This window comes from Pelmatolapia mariae, linkage group LG2 (genome assembly GCF_036321145.2).
Source record: "Pelmatolapia mariae isolate MD_Pm_ZW linkage group LG2, Pm_UMD_F_2, whole genome shotgun sequence".
NCBI lineage: Eukaryota > Metazoa > Chordata > Actinopteri > Cichliformes > Cichlidae > Pelmatolapia > Pelmatolapia mariae.
The window spans coordinates 26591486-26613553 of record NC_086228.1 but is presented as its reverse complement, the minus strand read 5'-3'; the positions used below and the strand labels follow the sequence as shown (position 1 = coordinate 26613553).

The window sequence follows — 22068 nt, the reverse complement described above, 5'->3', positions numbered from 1 at the left end:
ATCAGTGGAGCATTCTTGTGCAGAGGTAACAGCTGTAATTCTTGGTAGTATTAGTTGCACTTAAAGAAGGAAAGAGAAAATAAGCACATGGAGCTAACAAGCTGTGGATGCTTATAAGTTGAGAAAGCGTAGGAGACATTACTACACAGTAAAAGTCCCCCAATACTGGCAGTGCATTAGTTTTCTGGAGTTTTCCCTAAAATCCCCAGCACATACAGTTATTTAAAATTCTGATCTTTAAAAAGAAAACAAATATTAGAATTTCAGATACAATTAAGCACCATTAGGAAAACAGTGAGCCAAATGAGACTGCATTACATTAGACTCTCTTTCCTTTTTCTCCAAATGGCTTCATAACCGTCCAGTTTACAACTATCCAGTTTCTGATGCAGACTGTGAAAGTGATCTGAAATGGATCCCAGCACTCAAGGAAAAATATTTCAGAAAAACAAAGCTCAAGCACGAAGCCTAGGTGTAATTAGTATTGCAGCCCTTAGTGTTCATCTGCCACTTCATATCACATCTTCTTTTGATATTCAGTTAACACAATGTGTGCGTATGAGCCTGAACCTCAACGTGTCTGATATTTTGCAGAGCAAGATCTCTGGTTCCTGCAGCTCATTTCCTTTTTGTCTGTGTGGGTGTTGTACTGGCTGTGTATTTGTGCCATGTGTATTTTTTACATATATGTGCTCATTTGTGTATGTTTGTGATTACTTTCTGCTCAGTGTGCATTTTATTTTCTGTGAGCATGACAGGGGAGCACTTTATGTTTGCTGCTGGTTGCTCTTTTGGTTTGTCTTCTAAAGACTGATTTGTTATGCAACCAAATCTCAGCAGAAGCTCGTTCATGACGTTATGAGTGTGTGAGACCTCGAGGGCAATTCTACTCACTGTGGCTGAAAGCTTGAGCCATCCACAGACATGTTTGTGAGTGTGTGCGTGCATGCATTTGAGTAAGCCTATTGTGCATCTACTATATGCGTGTGACTGAATTCTTAGAAATTTCCCATCCCACCAGAAACAATTTCAGCTGGCTCAAAGAGTATTATACAGTAAGTGTGTGTATGTTTGTGTGTATCTGTGCATTTGAGGAGGCTTGTGCGTGTGCCTTCAAGCAGCTGCTATGCTGCAAACAGTTTCTGAAGCACGGCTCTGTGTGCTTTTTGCCTGCACTGCTTTCCTGCTTCGGCAGTAAAATGAGCAGAGTAAGGTTTAAAATGGATCGCTTTAATGCTGCACACGCGCACACACAAAAACATCAGGCCAGAAACATGAAGACACAAGAAACATGCAAGCACATACACACATATTAACCACTAATAAATCACAATAGTAAAGCCCTTCGTTTCCTCTCGACATGTGTGTGCAACTCCTTTCCCCGCCGCTGCCACACCGACGCTTTTTATTACTCACATTTATCACAGGAGCACACTCACACACACTCTCTGTTCTGTATCAACTTTATCTCTCCTCTCTATTAGTCGCTTACTCCCTTCATCTCTGTCTTTTTCAGTCCCCCCCTGTGGAGAACATACTGAACAGAACGAGGTCAATAGCAGACAAGAGTAGATGCCGCGGAGAGTGAAGAAAAGAGTTGCACGAGCTGAAGATGAACAATGAAGTGGACTGAACTTTCACTTCTGATTGTGTGCTAATAGGCTTTCCTGCAACACTATCACTGTCTGCAGCACCCACTTTCTGAGCAAGCAACTTGTGCAAATTCAAGAACTTAGGAATATAGCCATGGCTCAAGCACATACGTACCTTTGATGAGAGTCCCAGTGACCAGTTTGTGAAGGGTCACAGCAAACTTGACAAGACCTTGTTTGCAGCGTTTTGCACACCCTGTCATCCTGACAGTGACCCGGGATGCAGCAGGCTGAGCAGGGCCAGAGCAGGACAGGGGTTTCCAGGTCCAAGTCAGCACCACCAGTAGCAGCACTCTCAGATCAATACAACTTCTTCTGGCGCAGTATATGTATCCAACACCGGCAAAAGGAGCAGAAGATAGAGGCTTACTACGTCGCCTTTCGTCTTCCTAAGCTGGAGGGGAAAGGAGAAATGGTGATCTCCCTCTGTTTTTCTCTGCTTTCCCTCCCCCGCTCTTTCTTTGCCTTCTCCAGCTCACCTCTGTGCGTGTCCAAATTAGTGAGATGTGCATTTAGTGAGAGTGAGAAAGAGAGGGAAGAGAGGAAGAGAGAGAGAGAGAAAGAAGGTGTGTTGAGGAAGTAAAATTTGGTGTCCGAGTAAGACGACTACAGCTTATTAGAGATTCTCTTACATTCCAAGTTTCCATGAAACTTCCTTCTGCGGACAGCCTGTGGCGTTGCAGTAATGAAGCAGTCTCATGAACTCTTCGTTGCTTTTTCTGTCCTTCTTCTTCCTCTTTCCTTTCCTCCTCTTTATCAAATGCGTTCCCCTTTAAGTGGGGAAGCAGCAATACACTTTCAGCACCAGTGACAATGGACAGCTCCCCACCACGCAGACCAAACACGCTAAGCTTGTTCTGCTTCTTTCTGTAGGCAAACACACGCGCACACACACATGCTAACATGCACACACACTCCTCCTTCAACCCCTCCCACAACCCTCAGAATACATGAAGGCACTTGGTCTTCGTCCGCTGATGAAATGAGCTTTGTCTGCAAACACCAGATTCAGCATTTATAAATATTGTCACCAAAATTACAAATAGAAATACTCTGTGATTTTAAAAGGTATTTAACTTGACTGTGTTTAACATTTATTTTTCTTTCTCTTTTTTTGTCTTTTATATTTTATAACTATTATTATTTTTGCTTTTACTCATTACATGTAAACTTAAGTGGATTTCACATTTAAAAACCAAATAAACAACTTAATATAGAGTCAATCTCTGCCTGTCAGCTGCCATGGAGCTGTCACAAGTCAACATCCATCCAATCCAGTCTATGCCTTTTCTTGAAGCCCATCCCAGCTGAAATGGGCTGAGAGAAATGATGCACAGTAGACGCAGAGAGACAGTAAACCATTCACATCTACACCTTCAGCCCATTTAGAATCAAAATTAACTTCTGTGAATGTCTCCGGAGTGGAGGAGGAAACAGAAGTATCTGGCAAAAAGTCAAAAAAAATGATGTCCTACTCTGACCTGCCTAAAAAGTAGTAACATCAGTATCTAAAAATACTCTGCAAATAAAATTCCTGAATTTAAAAACAAAATATATATGTGTGTGTGTGTGTGTGTGTGTATATATATATATATATATATATACATATATATATATATATATATACATATATATATATATATATATATATATATATGTATATATATATATATATATATGTATATATATATATATATATATATATATATATATATATATATATATATATATATATATATGTATATATATATGTGTGTATATATACACACACACATATATATGTGTGTGTGTGTGTGTGTGTGTGTGTGTGTGTGTGTGTGTGTGTGTATATTTAAAATGTAAGCAAGTTTAATCTTGATGTTTTATGTCTCAGCCTTTACACAAGCTTTTACTCTATTGATTCCTTTGACCTCAATCACAGCTCATCAATAGGTTTTCAGCCAGACAGTGAGCATGCTAATCAATCGATCCATTTGTACTTAACAATAATTGTTACGGATCAAATGCTTTTGACCATTACCATGGCCCCTTATTCATCCTTACTACACTTTGCATTGCGCTATCATTGTCATCGTCATTATCTGAATGTGGCACATAACTCAAGAGAGATGACAAGACTAAAACAGAGAGGAAAAGATGGAAAAAAGAGGAGCACATGGGAGAGACAGAGAAGGCAGGGAGATAATCTTGTAATGTCTTTCTGGGCTATATTTGGCTCCAAATCATGTATGGCTACTGGATCAATGACTGGAATGTAAAATACTGAACAAACAACAATAACAGCAAAGGGATGGGGGGGTGTAGGGAGGAGAAATGAAGAAATAGATACAAACAGACACCTATGGGGGGAGAAGGCAAGCAATGAAACAATAAAAATGCTAATGAAAGGAATAAAAACAGAAGAAATAGGGAGAATTGATGAAGGCGACGTGGAATGAGCTGGGGACTTTGCCAAGAGATGGAAGAGGGGAGGTGTTAGCAGGAGGCGGGATGTAAAACTCAATGTCCCGTACAATCTCAGGGTTATTTGCTATCAAACTGAAAGGGTCTGAGAGGACTGGGATCGATACTTATCTTCAGGTTCGAAATGTTCTGGTTCACACTTTCTGAAAGCAGTGGAGGGTGGGATGGAAAAACTGACATGAGAGCAGAGAGAAAGAAAAAGGAAGAAAGAGGAGGGGTGGAAGGAATAAAAGCAGGTAAAAAGGCTAAGCAGAGAAGGAGGAGGAGGTGGGGGGATTGTTTTCTCAGGCGCCACCACTGTTTCGGCTATTAAGCATGAAGGAGATTACTGTGTTGGAGAATTTGCATAAACATGCTTCTCTATTACCGCCCCCATTGTTCATGATTAATGAGATTAGGGTTGCCTTTGCGCACAGATTCAAGGATGTAATAGCAGCTAATTGCTTGTCTCTTCCCAAATTAGAAGTTGCCTTGTTTGATGTTTGTTTCAACATGGATTCACTCAAAGTGATGGAGCTCTCATTTCTTTGCCTAGGAGAGAAAACGTACCTGATAGGCACTGTGGATGATAAAGAAATGGAGAAAATTGAAAGGGAAGTAGAGTGGAGGCGAGAAGAGAAAAATCTGGCTTGAAGACAGAGTTTCATGATCCACAGCGGCAATAAAGCACCTCGAAATGAACTCAGAAAGGGACCAAATGCAGAAGAAAAGACACCAGGGTAGTAATATACTGCTTATTTGAGAAAATGGTAAAGATGTGACTAGAAAATGAAAATGGTTTGCAAGCAGCTGGGAAGAAATAGAGATGCATAAAGAAAGTCAGTAAACAGATCTGAGAGTGGCCACAGGTATGCAAATGACACAATGGAAAAAGCTAAAAGAAAGAGAAGAAATATAAGAGATGGAAGCAGTGAAGTGAAAAGAAAAGAGGAAAAACATGGGACTATGAGGGAGATGAGACAGCAAGAGGAGGTGGAGATGGGCTGAAAAATGAGTGAGACAAAAAGAGAGGAGATTGCTTTGAACGCTGTAGATCTGTCAGAATTGAATCAGAGGCGGCCAGCTGTAAGCTCTGATAGTGCTTTGCCTCTAAATATACCGGGCTGTGAGATGGACTGATAGGGCCACAACAACAGACACAACAGAAAATAAAGCAGGCTTTTCTACCCATGACTGAAGAGAAATGGGATGCAAAACGCCACGTACGTGTGTCCGCAAAGAATTACCTCTTAGCAGTATGCGATTTTGTGTGATGACAGTTTTAGAATACGTAAGTGTGTTTGCATAATATGACAATATCCATGCAAGTTCCAGTGTTGCCAACCCACATGCCTGCATTGGCATACCCATTTAACAGGGTTGATATCGCATCCACGTTTGCTGCCGCACGGCAACTCGACTGAACAACCTTAAGCGTCAAGACCCATCTGCCCTGACACAGCAACAGAAGAAACCCTGCTTTTAGAGCTCGTCTTTGGGTGTGAGCAGAAAATGCTGCCCTGGAGGTCTGGAAGTCGACTCCAAACCACCACCCCACACTTTGCCCCGGACACTCAGGGTGTCAGTGGCAGTTATGGAGTGACAACGTCCCCTCTGGGTGAAATTACAACCTCAACACACCATCCCTCCTCTCCTCTTTCTTTTCTTTGGCTCCATTTCCAAGAAACCCCCCTCGAGACATTCTGCTGATGACAACTGCTTGTCAGCATCACTGCACGTACACATGCACAGCTTAGGACACACTTATGTACACACACAGTCCTGCAAAAAGGAAATAACCCCTGCAGAGCTCTCTCTCTCTCTCACTCTGACACACACACACACACACACAAATACACAGAGAGAGAGAAAGCTCCAGATGTGTCTTTAAGCATCACTACAGAATATTCTTAAGCCCAGCTGTCTCTGATATTGACACCCCTGAGACAAGTTGTGCATTCACACTTTTTAATCTGTAGTTCCTCTTTCTTCATCCATCTCTCTCCACCATTCCATCTCTGTAAACCCCATGTTGGCCTCCATGGGAAGAGTCAGTGCTGAGGTGGGCTTCATTAAGAATGGATCAACAGAGAGATCTCACGTAAATACGACCATAGGCCCACGCCACTACTCTGAGCCTTTGCATCATGTATGTTGGATAGTGTATTAATAATGAAGGTGAGTCTCCCTGGAGAGGATATGGGCAGCCCTGTGGATCCAGCCCAGCTTCTTTAATTCAAAGGCAAGTTGTGTAGAAGTATCTGCAATGCAGTTTCCATTTAAGCTTCTTTAGTTGGTGCACTGCAGGACTTCAGGAGACCACGTTTGTCTAGGAGTTGAGTCAAAACCAGCCATCTAGGAGGCAACTGCAATGGGACTAACATGCAATACAGAAAATATGCCCCCTAGTATTCTCTGAAGAAAAATTATATCAGCTGAATGATATGAATTCTGTTTTTATGCATGGAAACAAAACCTTCTTGCGTTCTGCAAACTTAAACTGTACACAAGCCCCAATTGCATTTCCACTCACCACTTTCAAATTATCTAAGTTTTATTGTGCTATAATTACTCATTATTGTTATATTGTTCATACACCACACCTGTGTACCTGGCCCTGCAGTCTGTGATAGCTTGGGCAGGAAGCAACCACCCTCCAAAACCATCCACACCCTCCCAAGTTTGACAAGCAGTTAAAAATAGTTAGGTTTCATATGAAACATATCAATATCTAAAACATTTAGGTCTGTAACTAACATTCCTACTTCTTAAAGAAAACTGAAAACTGCCTCAACAAGGATATCAAATTTCAAGAAATTCCTAAAATGTGCTTTCCATTCATCTTCCTAACTGCTTATTTAATTCAGGGTGGGTGGAAGAACTCTCTGGACAGGTCAACATTCAGTTACAGGGCTAATGGCGAGAAACAGGAAACCATTCACACATACAGCCAATTCAAAAGCACCAGTTAATCTAAAAAGCACATCTTTGGGAGGAAGCTAGAGTACACGGAGAAGAACATTCAACAATGTCTAGAAATGCATTCTTCAACAAAGTGAATGATATCGAGTTATTCAAAGGCTTTATTAGTGCAGGAATAGCTTGCAGTATTATGGTAAAGTATTTCAGTGTTGCACTAATTTAGACTGGCACGGAGCAGACTGTGTTGTCCATGCTTGCTGTAATGCTTGCTGTAATGTTAGGTTAAAGACTGTAACTTAAAGACTGTAAGTTAAATATGCTCTTTGCTTTCTAGTATTACACTGGATGAGGATGATGTAAAATGCAGTTGGCTTAATCAACACTGAAAGTCAGCTGATCATAGTCTGCCCCAAAAAACTCTACTGGGCCTCAAATTATGTGATTTACCTCAAAGTAAGGATAGACCCATTTCCCAAACCCCTGACAACAGGGAAATTAAAAATGAGCGTGTGAAATTGATAAAAAAAACGTATGACCTAAAAGGTGAAATAAATATAAAAACACAAGTTTTAAACTTACCCCAGGTAGAAATGTTTTTTAAGTCACTGCTCCATTCACTCAGTGCAAACAAAGACACAGTCCCCCCACCTCCCTTCACCTAGCACTATTTCTGCTGAGCATGAGCGATGACATTCTCAGAGGAGCTTCCAAATCTGCCGACTACAGCAGGTGAATATTTGGCACCTTGCTGCCCCTAAATGCTTCTTCGCTTTTTGGTGTTGTGCCTGGATTGTAATGAACAAGGAAAGCAGTGAGATGTGTCAGGCAACTTCAGCCTTTCTCTGTGTGCACATCAGCATCATCCACTCCATTAAATCTCTGGTGAAAGCTGTCAGATTTATACACACAATCACAGAGTAAGAGCACCTTAGCCAACACAATGATGGTTTCAGTGCCTGCCATCTAGTGTTGACTGCAGGGAAAGATTACTACACACCCGATCAGTGAAGCTTGCCGTTCTGGAATAATCACATAGCTCCAAAATACCTCTTGTAATAATCCAGTAGGTTTTTTAATGGCTTATTTCATTTAACTCCCAGCCACTAAGGGAGCGTTAAAGACTTCAATTTACCACAGAGAAACTGGAAATCGCTTAATTCAGAGATGTGTCATACCTTTTGAATTCTAAAACCAAAACTGCACATGCACAGACAGACAGAGAGTAAAGATAGACTGTATATAAACATTTATTCTCTGCACAGCTGTAAGGAATCAATGGGAAAACAATATTATCAATTACTGATAGAAAAATACCTTTGCTGCACCATGATCACTCTGCACCCGTACATACAGTTAATAGTAAAAAGAACATAGTATGTGTGTTATAATTTAAAAAAAAAAATAATGCAAGCGTGCAAACGTGACATCTATTAGGTATGAAAGTGTCACTCATACAAAAAGACATACAGTGTGTGGTATATTGGCATATTTTTTTATAATCTCTACAAAAAAATATCAGTGATAATCTCTTCTTTAAAATTTCTTCTTCTAGATTTCAATACTGATTGTGTGCAAATTTTTCAAACTTAAACAACATCTGCCGTCTGTGATTAAAGAAGTCCTGTAGACCTATGAGGAGAAGGAAACAGAGAAGTCTTTGGAGTGAAACATCTTTTCAAATATTTGGCTTCGTGTGTAAAAATCAAGTACTGTGAACTTTGTGTACAAGGTTGTGTCAGCACATTTTACAGTGTGTGTTGCTGTCAAAAAGGCTTTTCAAATACTTCATGTCCCTTTAGGCAGCTGCTCAGGTCCACAGTCCACAGAGACAGTAATATGACAAGCAGTGTGACACATTATCTCCCTGTGTTTAACACAGTGTAAAAGTGCAGCAGAAGCAGACATCCCTCTGTCATTTTTATGTCTTGTTTGACCAGTATTAGTAAATGTTGGTGTCACAGGCAGCGTTTTACAGTATGATTCAGCTTGGCTTCATAAACATTTGCACTTAGCAGTTTTTCATGAGAAAACTGGCAATCGTGTGGATCGGCAAGCACAACGTCTCGCTCGTTTAAGAAGACCAGCAGATGAGACTGTAAAACAGAAAGGTCCTCCAACGAGGATCGACCTGCTTTTACATGCGCATTAACTCTGAGAGCCGAGGCAAGGATCTTACACAGTATTTTGTATGACATCTTTAGTTCATCATTTCGAGGTTTAGTGGCCGACCACAGGTCACCGCATGATCATAGGCTGGCAATAACCGTGTGAGAGGAGTTTTTTCTGATTGGTTGACCTGAGCCTGACGTGGAGCGGTTATCCAGCAGTGTGACTGTGTCTCAGTCGAGGCGGAGGTGAGGGCGCTCCCTCAGAGGCCTGCAGATATAGATGTTTCTGTGCTGAAGGACGGACACACACACACACACACACACAGGACACGCAGGACAGAAAGAAATTAGATTATCACAGTACAGTCTTTTTAGTGGTATATTGCGGCAACACGCAGGACACAGGAGAAAATACTTTTAATTGAATTTTGTTGTTCTTCAAATGTGAACACTGTAACACAATAAAATGAAAATATAAATAATATACTGCTCAAAAAAATTAAAGGAACACGTTTTTATTAGAGTGTATCATCAAGTCAAATTAAACTTCTAGTCAGTTAAGTAGCAGAGGGGGCTGTTAATCAGTTTCAGCTGGTGCACTAGAGGCACAACAATGAGACAGCATCCAAAACAGGAATGGTTTTATAGGTTGAGGTCACTGACGTTTTTCCCTCCTCATCTTTTCTGACTGTTTTTGAGCATTGCATTAAGCTGTGGTCAGTGATGGTCTGGGGAGCCATATCTGGGGAGGGACGCACACACATCTAAAGGCTAAGCAGCAGCATCCTGACTGCGATTCCATATCAGGATGAAATCTTGTCATATCCTACGCTTGTGCAGTTGGTCCTGGGTTCCCCTGGTGCACAATCATGCCTCATGTGGTGGAAGTATACGAGCAGTTCCTAGAGGATAAAGGAACTGATACCACTGACTTTCCCGTGCTCACCTGACCAACATCCAGTAGAACACTGGACGTGGACCAGATCATTAGGATCTGGTGTGTTTTCAAAGTGATTTGCTTTCATTTTTTTTTAGCAGTGTACATAATTATGTTACAAATGCAGCTATAGTGCATAAAACAATCACAATCACTAATGGCACAAACTCACAATTCAGAGTTTTCACTGAGAATCTGCAGTATTTCTACAGAGATTCAAAAAAAATAAATGTAAAAAAACACTAAACATATTAATATGTAAACCTGGTGAAAACTGGTATAATAATCTTTGGACCAACCTGCAGATCTGAGCGTCTCTGGTGCTTCACTGTGGCTCAGTTCTAACTGAGGTCCGAAACACGGTGTGTACACTATCTGAACTAAGTCCATTAGATCCCAGTGTCTGCACACTGATGTGGACAGGGACACTCAGGTCGATATTTTCAAGAATACACTGCACAGACAGAAACAAGACTTACTTTGTGTGCCCTGTTTTAATAAATACTTTGATTTACTTATTTATCATGACAGGATGGATTTTGTACAGCTGTGGATACCTTGGTGCACGCTGAGCTCATGACAGATTTGTGAAAGTCCCCATCAACATACACCTGAGAGATAACAAGACATAATGAGTACAAGAAAAACGCATACAAACGAAGATAATCTTATGTATTGTTTACCTACCCTGTAGCCATACACAAACGTGCCATTACTGCATCCCAGCTCATCGAGTGGTGGTCTCTCCCAGCCAATCATAAGGTTGCTCTGACCCACTGTTTTGATGACCTCAACAGAACGAACCTCAGCTGGAGCTTCTGGAGGGGATTGGACACAGAAAAGTCAAGTACAGTTATGCTCTCTGCTGCTTTTATTATTCACTAGTTATTACTAAACCACACCAAAACAAACAAAGATAGCAGGACTTAATTTATCCAGAATTTACTATTAGTTTACTAAACCAAGTGGTATGAACAGTACCTGGCTTAGGTCTTTTTCCTAAACGAGCGGTGAATGTTGTGGCAAACTTGTTCGATCTCTCAGGAGAGCAGTGAGACAGCTGACTGGACTGAGAAACATCAGGGATAGCACCATCCATTTTAGAAGTCATGTTGAAAGTTGTAACTTCAGGGGCAGTTGATATTTGAAGGGCAGTTGCATCTGAGGAAGTGGCTTTTGGATAAGTAACAGCAGAGTCAAAAGTAGCAACCCTCTGTAGAGAAGCTTTATGTGCGGCATAGGATACATCAGGGATTGCAGTGATTTTCTTTGTCATTTTTGAGGATAATGTTTCATTAGTGCCATTACTTAAAATGGATTTGACGTTGTTTGCAGCCGGAGTGGAAAAAGCAAAGTTAGAAGAGCTAGAAAGAGCAGACTCTGTTTTAGTTGTGTCTGCTTTAAGGTGACGGTTAGTAAAGATGCTGGGACTGAAGGTTGCATTAACTGATCTAGATGCAACTGCTTCAAAAAGTGTTGGTGACTTGTTAGCGGCAACTGGTTTAGTTGTTACTACTGGAGTGTGTGGAGCTTGGCTCATAGCTGTGGTGACTGTGAGAGAGTTGATCTGTGCATTATTGAAACTCAAGCTCAGCTTCTTAGTCTGAGAGGCTTTGTTCAGGTCTGCAGGAGCTGACAGTGATTGACTCCTCCTGGGGTCCTGTCCTCGTCCTCTGCTCTTTGGAGCCTTGGGATGGGGACAGATATTAGAATTCATTAGATATATAAGGTCTGATTGGATTTGACCGACCTTACTTTACGTGGAAATAACTTCTAAGTCAGTGAAACTTCAAAGGACAAATTGTAGATTAGTGTGGCTTTTATTTCATATTAGAAAAAAGCAAAAATCTATATCAACCTTTCTGTATAATTCAGCACTAACCTGTATTTTTGTTACTCTATGTTAGAAAACTCCTAGTTGTACCTCAAAGCTGCTCCTCAGGGTCTTCTGTAGCTGTTCATGGAGGTTAAGGATCTTCTCAGGACTACTCAACCTCCTCTTTGGACTGGCAAAGGAGACAGAGGGAATGGTAGGACTCAACAAGTATCCAGTCACATTGGTGGCACAGAGGGAGGACTTCTCTTTCTTTATCTCCGGATGATGAAACACTAATTTCTCTGGTTGACTGGCTGCTTGGGGCGGTCCACCGGCAGAAGGAGACAGCTGTGGCTGGATCGAGAATAGACTGTCTTAGACTTTCATTGAGTCTAAAATTTCTAATGTAAAGTACAGTCTTTGTTTGATAATTTAAGCACTGGCGCACTGAGGTCATGTTAGCGTTCCCTAACAAAGAATCTTTCAGAGACTTTTTGCTCTATAAAAATTATCTTTCATTGTGAAAACATAAGACAGACACACTTTTCTGTAACGGAGTGAAAGACAGTGAGAATAAATGCAGGCCTGGCAGAAAACATACAATAAATAACATAACACAGAAATCTGGAACTGAGGTTATGTTATTTTTTTATCAAAATTTTTACAAATTAAGGTTTTAAAATAAGCTTTTGAAATAGCTGTATACATGTTTGAAATTATATTTATTTGCATTGTCTCACCGGCACTGTGTCAGTGATTTCTCGCTCATTTGGTGGAAGAACAGGTGACGCTGACGCCTGGACGGTGGCTTGCTCTTGCACTGGTGAGGATGAGTTGGCGTCTTTCTTTAGCGATCCTGTGAGTACAGGTGTGAATTCACTACCGCAGTCTTGATGATTTCCTGAAGATTCAGTGGAAACTATGGAAATTTCTTTCCCTCTGCCCTCTACTCCAGCTTCAGGTGTGACTCCAGTTTGCTGATGCTTTTTTACAGAGGTGGACACAACCGGGCAGGTCCGATCAGTTATGAATTCACTGGTGCAGCTTTTATATTTTGAACTAAACTCAGGAGTAAACCCACTAGCGTAATCCCGGGTCTTTGTGTTATTTTCCAAAGTGAATGCTGCAGTGTACTCCTGCAGAGCGGCATCGCTGAGCAGATGCTCGACCTGCTGTGTGAGGTAGGGGTTCATACAGCCTTGTCTCTGCAAGATCTTCATCATCTGATCTAATAAGCTGTTCCTCTCCTGACACTTCACCACTAGGCAAGACAGCTTGGCCTGTTATTGGACAAAATACCTGACAGTCAGAACGAACCACTAAAATTTGTTGAGCAGAACCTGAACATAAATCTAGTCTTTATTTCCTCACCTTTAAAGGCGGTATATCCAAGTCTGTCTGGCTTTTCCTTTTCAGCAGCGCATCATACTACAAACAAGTAAAATTTTAAACATGACAATTGTTCAGAGAACAGTTTATTACTTAACCTCCTAAGACCCGAACTCTTCAACGGGATGCATTTTTAATTTCTCTTTGATATTTGGGCTGATTGGGACTTGATGAATGTAAAAACAAACAATTACCAGATTTTATTTATTTTTTTACCTAATTTTTGTTTCTAAGAAAAATGAGAGCCACATATGAGGACATTCGTTGAAAATTTCGATAGAACAGTAGCACTATAATGTCCCCGTAAGTGGATATCAGGCCCTTGTAGAGCAAAATTGAGTATTTTGGTCTAAATAACCCAAAATGTGATGTCCACATATGTGGACGCCAGGTCCTAGGAGGTTAAACCTAGCTGCAAAACCACAGCTGACCCACCTTAGCTCTGATGTCATTGTAACGTGCCCTGAGTGAGACAAGAACAGTGCTGATGTCATCCCTGCTACCTTGTCCTCTTTTCAGAGCTATATACTCCGAGTTCAGCTCCTCTAGAGCAACAGTCTGTGGGGTTTTACACACATCACATCAACACACACACAGACGACTTATGAGTAAAACTGTCTCCAGCCAAGAATTAGAATGTGTCAGTGTATTACAGTCTAGTACAACATATCAGCATCATGATAATGATTTAAGTTTAAAGCTAATTTGTTCAATACATACGGCCACTTGGAAGTATTTTATGATGTATAAGAATCCAAATAACAAAGGCATTTTGGCATTCTTACCTTGGCTTTGAGCTGAGCTGTGAGGATGTTATATCGCTCCTGTGTTTGAGCCTTGAGTGACAGCATGTCAGTCTTCTCCCTGAGCAGGCCTGTCAGTTTGTTCTGCAGCTCCTTCACCTGCAGCAGAGACAGCTGCTCTTTAGGTCTAACGCTTAAACTTTGTGTATAAAATTAGCTGAAAGGCCTCAGAGACAAAAAACACACTGAATGATTAAACTTCTTGATGGATTTTCATGTAGTACAGCCACGTCTAAATTATTCAACACCTGCAGTACCTGAACTCTGCTTTTTAATCATTTCACCAATTGGTGGTGAAACCCAATTAAGCTTCTGGGAACTCTAATAAAACTATATTTGATTCAACTGTGAAGCAAATATAATTGTTGCATGTGTGTGTTTAAGATGAGTAACAAAGAGGAGGGACGGAGTTCGAGGCAAAGAAACACAGCTGGAAAAAGGTGCAAAAGAAAGAACAGCTTTTCTTTGAAGGGATGTTGGAAAACAGCAGGTGAGAAAAACGACTATTTCTGTGAAGGATTTAGAAGAAGGGCTAGAAGGAGGCAAGAATAAAAGTATCATCAAAGACTATAAATGAGTAGACTTGAAAGGCAAAGGTGTAAACTTTGGAAACTTCAGCACACTCTAATCTAAACCAAAAAGAACATAAAAGTCAACTCGAATGTGCAAGACAAAACGTGAATAGGACTTTAAAGCTCTGGGGGGTTTTCTTTATGGTGTGATTAAACTCTATTTCTTAAAAATTAAGTCCAGTGTGCCTGTTTTAAGAAGTATAAAGTAAGTCGCTCCTGTTGTGGAGGTGCTTTGTGGCTGCAGGAACTGGTAAACTTCACTGTTACTGGCATTTTGTTTTCCTATTGAAGTGCATAAATGAAAGCCCTGTGATCAATGAGTTTTCCAACAATCCAGTCAACCAATCTTGAAATGTCCTTGGAGAGTCAACCAATTATGTTCGAAAATCAAATCTTCTTATACTAATTATATAAGTTTTGCACTTTTTTAACATGTAGAACATGTTGCAGATTTAGGGGCTGGTATCATTTTGACTGTATCTGTAAATCTAGTTGAATACCTGGGTTGTGAGGTTGTAATTTTCCTTCTTGATTTCTTCCATCTGATTTTCAACATCTGTAAGCTTCATTGCATTTTCAGCTGCTTGGCTCGCCTTTCTCTCCACCTCCTCCCTCCTCATTTCTGAATGACGCAGTTCACCCTGAAGCCTCTTGATCTGAAGATATATACAAAATGAGGAAAGTGTGGTTTTGAAACATATATTATGGCTCTCTAAGAAAATAATATGATGACAAGAAGGATGAAAAAATCTGCATAATACAATTTTTCTAAACTAATAACAAACTCGCTTAAACCCACCTCTGCACGGCTCTTGTCCATTTCCTCCCGTGACCTCTTTAGCTCTGCTCCCAAAGTTTCAATCTCTCTCATCAGATCATTTTCTTCCTGCTATAAATCAAAAGATTCGACGCCTCAAAAACCAAGTTGAAAAGCCATGATGCTGAAAGGATATTCTGTAAACTGACACAACAGGCCCTGACATCATGCACAAATGCACTCCATTCTCGATACCTGTATTAAGTTTCCACCATGGTTATTAGTCTGGCATCTTTGTGTAGCATAATCTGCAGTCTCAGCAGGAATCTCACTCTTCTTCGTCAAACCAGCGCTGCTTGAGTTCAGCATCTGCTGCTTCTGATTCCTCTCCTCTGTTTGTTTTTGGATGCTGAGACCTTGTAGGCTGTCTCTTTCTTCCCTAAGGTCTTGAATTACCTGCATTATCTGCTCTTCTGCTTGTTTCAAACAATTGACTGAATGTTCAGTTCTTCTTTTTTCTTCTTCCAAGCTGCTTACTGACTTCATCAACCTGTCGTGTTCTTCCTTTAAACTGTGAGACATTTGTTCCTGGTCTCTCTTTTCCTTCAGACACTTAAGAGAATCGGTTAGTTTGTCTCTCTCTCGTTTCAGATACAGCACTGTCTGGCTTAACTGGTCGCTTTCTGTCTGTAAACTCTGCAGTGACTTCATTATTTCATCTCGCTCTTCTTTTCCACTTGAGAGAGATTCTAATATTGCCCCTTTATCTCTTTCAAGTGCAGATAAAGACTTGGTTAGCTGCTCTTTCTCCTCTTTTTGGCCGTTCATGGACCTTATAAAGTGTTCTCTTTCATCTCTCAGCCCACAGACTGCCCTGCTCAGCTGCTCTTTCTCTTGTTTAAGGTCAGCCAGAGCTTTAGAGATGTGGTCTTTTTCCTCCTTCAGTCCCCATACTGTCCGAGTTAATTGCTGTTTCTCTTCTGTCTGTACTTGGACTGACAGAGCTACTTCTCTTTGCTGTTCTCTGAGTGAATTTATGGATTTAGTCAATTCTTCTTGTTCTGTTTTGAGGTTCTGGACTGAATTGGTCAGCTGGGCTGCTTCATCTTTTTGTGAATCAAGATGAAGATGATTTTTTTTTGAGCTGCTCTTCAGTAAGTCACAGTGATTATTATGCTGACTACCAGATACTGATCCTGTGTTCATAGAGTCAGTTTCTTGATTGAACATCAAATGTGCAACTTCTTCTCCTTGGACTAACTTCTGCTGCAGATCCATGATGGTGTTCAGATCATCCTCAGTCTTCTTGGTGAGTTCTGAGATCAAACACCCCTGTTCCCGGTTCTCCTGCTCCAGCCTGACCTGATCCTCTTCTAGCTGGGAGATGCGCTCTATCAGTTGGGTTTGCTGCTTTGTGATGTCATCCTCTTTGCGCTCAATGTGAGCCAAAAGCTCCTGGATCCTCTCTGCCAATGCCCTGTTTTCCTGATTCAGGCTTTGGATAAGATCATCCTGGGCAAGAGCAAGAATGTTGCCATCTTGGTTAGGAGATGACCTGGATTGATCATTCCCACCATAAGTAGAGGGTGTGTTAATCTGTACAGAGATGCAGAGTTTGATCAGTGATATACTGGATGCCTTCGGTGGAAAATAAAAATGATAAGAATACTAAACCACGTGTAACATACCTTTTCTGCTGAAGACCTCTGCTCAGTCTCTGCCTCTAGTTCCTCTGCTTGCTTCCTGAGTTGTAACTTCAGCTGAGCATTTTCCTCAGCTATTTCCTTTAGCTGACTCTGTGTGTGCTGCAGAGCAACCTTTAGGTTGTCACATTGCTCCTGAAGAGCTTTAAGATCTCTATCTAACCCCAAGCTCCTGTAAGCTTCCCTCAGGGCATCAGATTCCTCACTGGGGCTCTCTTCTAAGTTTAAGATTCCTTCAGAGCACCAGCTTCCAAGTTTAAACTCATCTATTGATTCTGTAGTCAAGGAAAGTGACTTGAAGTTGGCACTGGATTCAGACCCATAGTGAAACAGGTTTACAGGATGACTTTTAGTTGGCATTTTTGATTTAACTGCTGAGGAATAATGCTCTGTGCTGCTCTGTGTGATCTCTGCTGTCGCCTGGTGGTGAACAAGTGGAACCTCTGATGAATAAGGCTGCACCTGCACAAAAATCACAATTTTAAGATATTTGACAAGACAAAGTCGATAGAATAACAGCAATTCTTATAACAAAGAATTGTAAAGTTAGTGGTTCCTATGCTTCACTCAACTATGGGAAATACTGATAATTTTCACACTGCAAAACATTTTAATTAATTAACAAATAACACTGGTAGCCTAAGTTCACAAACAGGTGATAATAAGTGAATACATTAAAAACAGCAGTTTGTCTCCAAACCGGCATCAGTAAGTCGTATATGTTCTCATATTTAGATTTCAGTAGTGTTCTGAACTCCTGATGTCCCAGAAGTAAATACTCGGGAGGACTCTCTTTGTGTACTTTGTACTTAAGACTTTAAAGGAACTTGAAATATGGAACTTTTCCTGCTGTAATCGAGCTTTATTTTCAGAGAGCACAGTCAGACTACCTAATTAAGTTATTGTTATAGCAGTATATTAGATAGATAGATAGATAGATAGATAGATAGATAGATAGATAGATAGATAGATAGATAGATAGATAGATAGATAGATAGATAGATAGATAGATAGATAGATAGATAGATAGATAGATAGATAGATAGATAGATAGATAAATAAAACATTAATATAATATTAATAATATTAAATATTAATATTAATTGGATCCTACAAACCTCTCCTGAGCAAGCCACTGATGGCTGTCCCGTGGCAGTGGAATATGAGAAAATGCTGGCAGTCCCAGAATTAACAGCCAGACTGGAGTTGGGTGTGCTGGTCTCAGGACTCAGGCATGCGGATGATTGGCTCGGTATGTGGTTAGCCGAATCCCTGAGGACCTGCTGCAGTCTTAGGTTCTCCTCTCTCAGTTGTTCAAGCTCCTCCAATAGCGAGTTCTCAGATAGTTTCAGCTGATGGATCTCTGACTTCATCTCATCCACGCTGCAGCTGAGGAAGTGGTTGCTCTCCTGGGCCTCCTGGAGCTGCTCCATTAGTCTCTTCCTCTCAGTCATCCTCTCCTCCTCTCTCTCCAGCAGCACTCTGAGATCCTCCTGCAGGCTGACAATGAATCCTTGTAACCTTGCCTCATTTGAGGACTGTTTTGTGTCACTGTTTCTTCCTCCTCCTATGCTGTTCTCTGCTTTTCCCTCATCGCCCTTTTGCCTTTCTTCTCTCTCAGTTCCTACACTTGGCTGCCATTTCTTTCGCCTCTCTTCCTTGGTCTCCTCTTCTCCTTCGCCCTCTCCCCTCATGGAAGATAGCCTGTCTTGTTCTTCCAAGCACTGCACAGTACCACCAGTGATTCGGACTGCTCTGATAGTTGTCATACCAGTGGCGGCACTCACAGTCATGTCAAGTAGCTGCTTTTCTAAAGTGTAGATGCGATTCTGCAGGCTCTGCTCTCTCTCCCAGGCCAGGCTGAGCTTGTGTTGGAGTTGGGTTTTAAAGTTTTCAAAATACTGGGCCTGTCGACTCATCTCTTCCTCTTTGGCCTTCAGTTGCCTCTGACAGCGCTGCAGTCGCTCCCTCCATACTCGCTCCTCTCGCTCCTTCTCCTGAGTCTGAGAGAGACAGAGAACAGAATCTTGCTTGATAACATGTTCTACATGCGTGAGCTGAACTAGTTTGTGTGTTAGTACTTGTAGTAGTAACAGTCTTAACTGTATATGATATCTATAAGACATATATCATCAGCTGTATTTGTTTTACTGTGCACTGGCAAAGTAACTACTTTAAGTAAGTTTCCATCACTCAAACTTCTTAAAGATACCTAAAAGACAAATGACAAAGTGATGTAATCTCAACAAAGATGATAAAAAAAACTCTATGCTCACTATCACACTAGCATGTTGTTGATGCTTTTTTAATTTAACCTTTATTTGACCAGGAAAAAATAAGACTAAGAATTAAAATCTATAAGTATAAAAAGTATATAACAGTGGCTGAGTCATGTAGTATGTATCTGTTTTGACCAAATAAATGCATAAAAATGGCCTGTAAGTGAATTTATGTGACTACTCAAGGTATGTATAAAGTATATAAAGTGTGCTACTTGCAAAATATATTTTATAGCAGTAAAAGTGTTAAACTATTAACAACCCAGCTTTTAAAACTTTGCATTATATGGGAATTCATTATTTTCATAGGTTAAATCTGATATTATTTTGTCTATCCCCAGTAAACTGCACAAGCCTCTCATTCATATCTGAAGTACATATTACTCCCATCTTCTAAAACTTGCATATTCAAAGCTGTAAATGTATTTTATATTTTCTACATCAGTGACCCACTGAATCTCTCAGACAGCACTCACCATGGTTCTGACCTCCGCCCTGAGCATGTGGAGTCTCTGGTCCAGCCTCTGGGAGTGTTGCATGTTGGGGAACTGAGAGGCAGACGCTAGCTGATATAGCTGCAGCAGGAGGCTCCTCTCTGACGTCTCCAACTCTCTGATCCTTATCGAATAGCAAAACAAGATCGCATTACGTCATCTTAACACCATATAACATCATATAAATGAGTTTTTAAACGTTAAACTGTCTCTGATTAAAAAAAAAATTGATTCAGTTTTATCTCCTAACATGGCAGTAGATGCAGTGAGTAGTTTTCAGCACTCTCAAGCTTGCATGCAGTGCAGTCAGGTGTGTGTGATACGTGATATTATGTTGGCCAAAAGTGAGCGTACAGTAGCAGATGTGTGTGTCACTGGATCCCCTCTCACCCAGTCTCTCACCTGTTCCTCAGGTAGCTCTCAGGCTGGATGGCTGAAACCGCTCTCTGCTCCAGGACCTCCACTCGATCACACAGCACATGCAGGTCCACATCAGCTCCTACAGAGTCCTTTACCATGGCAACTGAAGTGCATCCGGTACCTGCTGAGTCTGACGAAGTCATGTGATCCTCCATTGGGTCAGCTTATTCCCACTAAGTTAATTTCACCTGCAGCACAAGAACTGCCGGTATCAAACTCAATTCTTAAAAAAACTAAAACTCAAACACGTTTTCATACATTCATTTGGGCAGCTTGTATGTTTCCAGTTAACAACTCTGTCACATTTGTACAGACTATAACTAAGACAAACACAGACACACACAATAAAGATACATGCACTTAAAATACAGTCATGTATTATTCACACTGTCAACAGCCTGGAAGCAAGTTGTTGGACACACAATAATCTATCAGGTTACGCCTCCTTCTAATCATCCACTCCCATCCTGCACCTCCTACTGTACCACACTGGACAAACATACAAAAGTTTTATGTCATGCAATCACTTCAGTTCAACAGTTTGTGTCTGCACTGATGATTACTCCTGGACATAGTGTGCGTTGAGTAATATCGTTGATTGAATATTGTTTGAAGATATATATGAAAAAACATGAACCTAAACATTTCGAGGGACGGTCCACTCCAAAAATTAAACAAGCACCAATTTTTCTCTTTTGCCTGTAGTACTTTTTATTTATCTATTGTTTTGCTCTGAGTTACCCTGGCTTGGAAGTATCAGCTATGGAGATTCGTGGCACCTCTTAAATATGATGGAAACAGAGGTTTAGTGGTAAAAAAGTACATTTGCTAAATATCTCTTTTGCAGAAATCATGATTGCAATGCTAAAAAGACATCTACAAAACAGATTCATATTGAAAGACTGTTTCCTTAATACCAAAAAGGAGGTGCAGAAAGAAGCATGCAACTACCCATGACACGAGGTTTTGGCTTATAGCACCGTGACAGGATGTAAACATTAACAGTGTCCCACTCAGCTGAACCGTTATGGTAGCTATTTGCATTCCACTTCCACCTGGCAGTGTACTAGTTTAGCTGAAAAAAAGAGTTCCTACTTGAAACTATTCACAAAAAGGTTTTTGAGATTTTTGGCAATCAAGTGTGGCAAATGTGTAACAGTGCAATTACATAAATCAGTGGTAGTGTTATTAGAAATTCAATCATTTACAGACTTCTTGTAATCTAAAAACAGACAAAGTCACAAAACCTTAATCGAAGCCATCCTTGGTGACAAATTTGGAGTATTTCTGAAAGGTGAAGTGAAACAACAAACCTGTTTTTGCGTTTTCACCGTTCGTTCCTTTTCAGTGCGTCAAGAAACCTCCAAATAGTTCAGCTTCTGCTCAGCAAACTTAGACGCACTGCTGTTTCCTTAGAAACGGCACAGACGTTGGACTTTGCCAAAATCCTCCATATCCAGTTGGCGCTCAGCTTGTTCACCCCGTCAGTCAGCCTTGTGCTTTCATTCTTCTTCTCCTCTCTCCATTTGTCCTCTTCCATTGTCCTGCTTGGCATTCCTTCAGCTGAGGCTGTGGCCCTTCTTGCGTTTGTAAATCGTCTTATTCAGATTTTTCCCTCGTTAAATCAAAGTGTTTGCTTTACAGAGGAGTTGGGGTTTTATGTTCCAGGTCCAAGGATCACTATAGCAGATGTTACTTATAAATAAATCTCACTTTCTTCTCATGTATATCTGGTTATTTATTAAATTTTCAAATATGTTTGCATTCCAGTCTT

General features: G+C 40.8%; 2 protein-coding genes across 5 annotated transcripts in view; both read right to left on the bottom strand.

The window, feature by feature from the left end:
* The window catches only part of LOC134644323 (Kv channel-interacting protein 1), a 45257-nt gene extending 42749 nt beyond the window's left edge, over positions 1 to 2508 (bottom strand). The window contains exons 1-2 of the mRNA XM_063497278.1: positions 2285 to 2508; positions 1768 to 2046 (exon numbers count right to left, since the gene is read on the bottom strand). Of these exons, the coding sequence (XP_063353348.1) occupies positions 1768 to 1855 (88 nt within the window). The 5' untranslated portion in view covers positions 1856 to 2046; positions 2285 to 2508. The remainder of the gene's footprint in view (positions 1 to 1767; positions 2047 to 2284) is intronic.
* A 5741-nt stretch (positions 2509 to 8249) lies between these two features.
* On the bottom strand, positions 8250 to 22007 carry LOC134644282 (girdin-like). Of its 4 annotated transcripts, none has more exons than XM_063497173.1 (18): positions 21608 to 22004; positions 20277 to 20482; positions 19857 to 19998; positions 18220 to 19104; positions 17087 to 17563; positions 15654 to 16994; positions 15441 to 15530; positions 15142 to 15297; positions 14052 to 14168; positions 13702 to 13824; positions 13249 to 13305; positions 12618 to 13157; positions 11986 to 12231; positions 11043 to 11748; positions 10749 to 10876; positions 10619 to 10672; positions 10361 to 10515; positions 8250 to 9415 (listed from the first exon to the last, which is right to left on the bottom strand). In XM_063497173.1, the coding sequence occupies exons 2-17, from the start codon at positions 20447 to 20449 to the stop codon at positions 10387 to 10389; spliced, it is 5364 nt and encodes a 1787-aa protein (XP_063353243.1). In that variant the 5' UTR covers positions 20450 to 20482; positions 21608 to 22004; the 3' UTR covers positions 8250 to 9415; positions 10361 to 10386. The 4 variants fall into 4 exon arrangements, with proteins under 4 accessions (XP_063353243.1, XP_063353237.1, XP_063353253.1 ...); XM_063497167.1 differs by having other exon boundaries at positions 10749 to 10879; positions 21608 to 22002; XM_063497183.1 differs by lacking the exon at positions 10361 to 10515 and having other exon boundaries at positions 10749 to 10879; positions 21608 to 22003.
* Between the last annotated feature and the right edge of the window lie 61 nt (positions 22008 to 22068).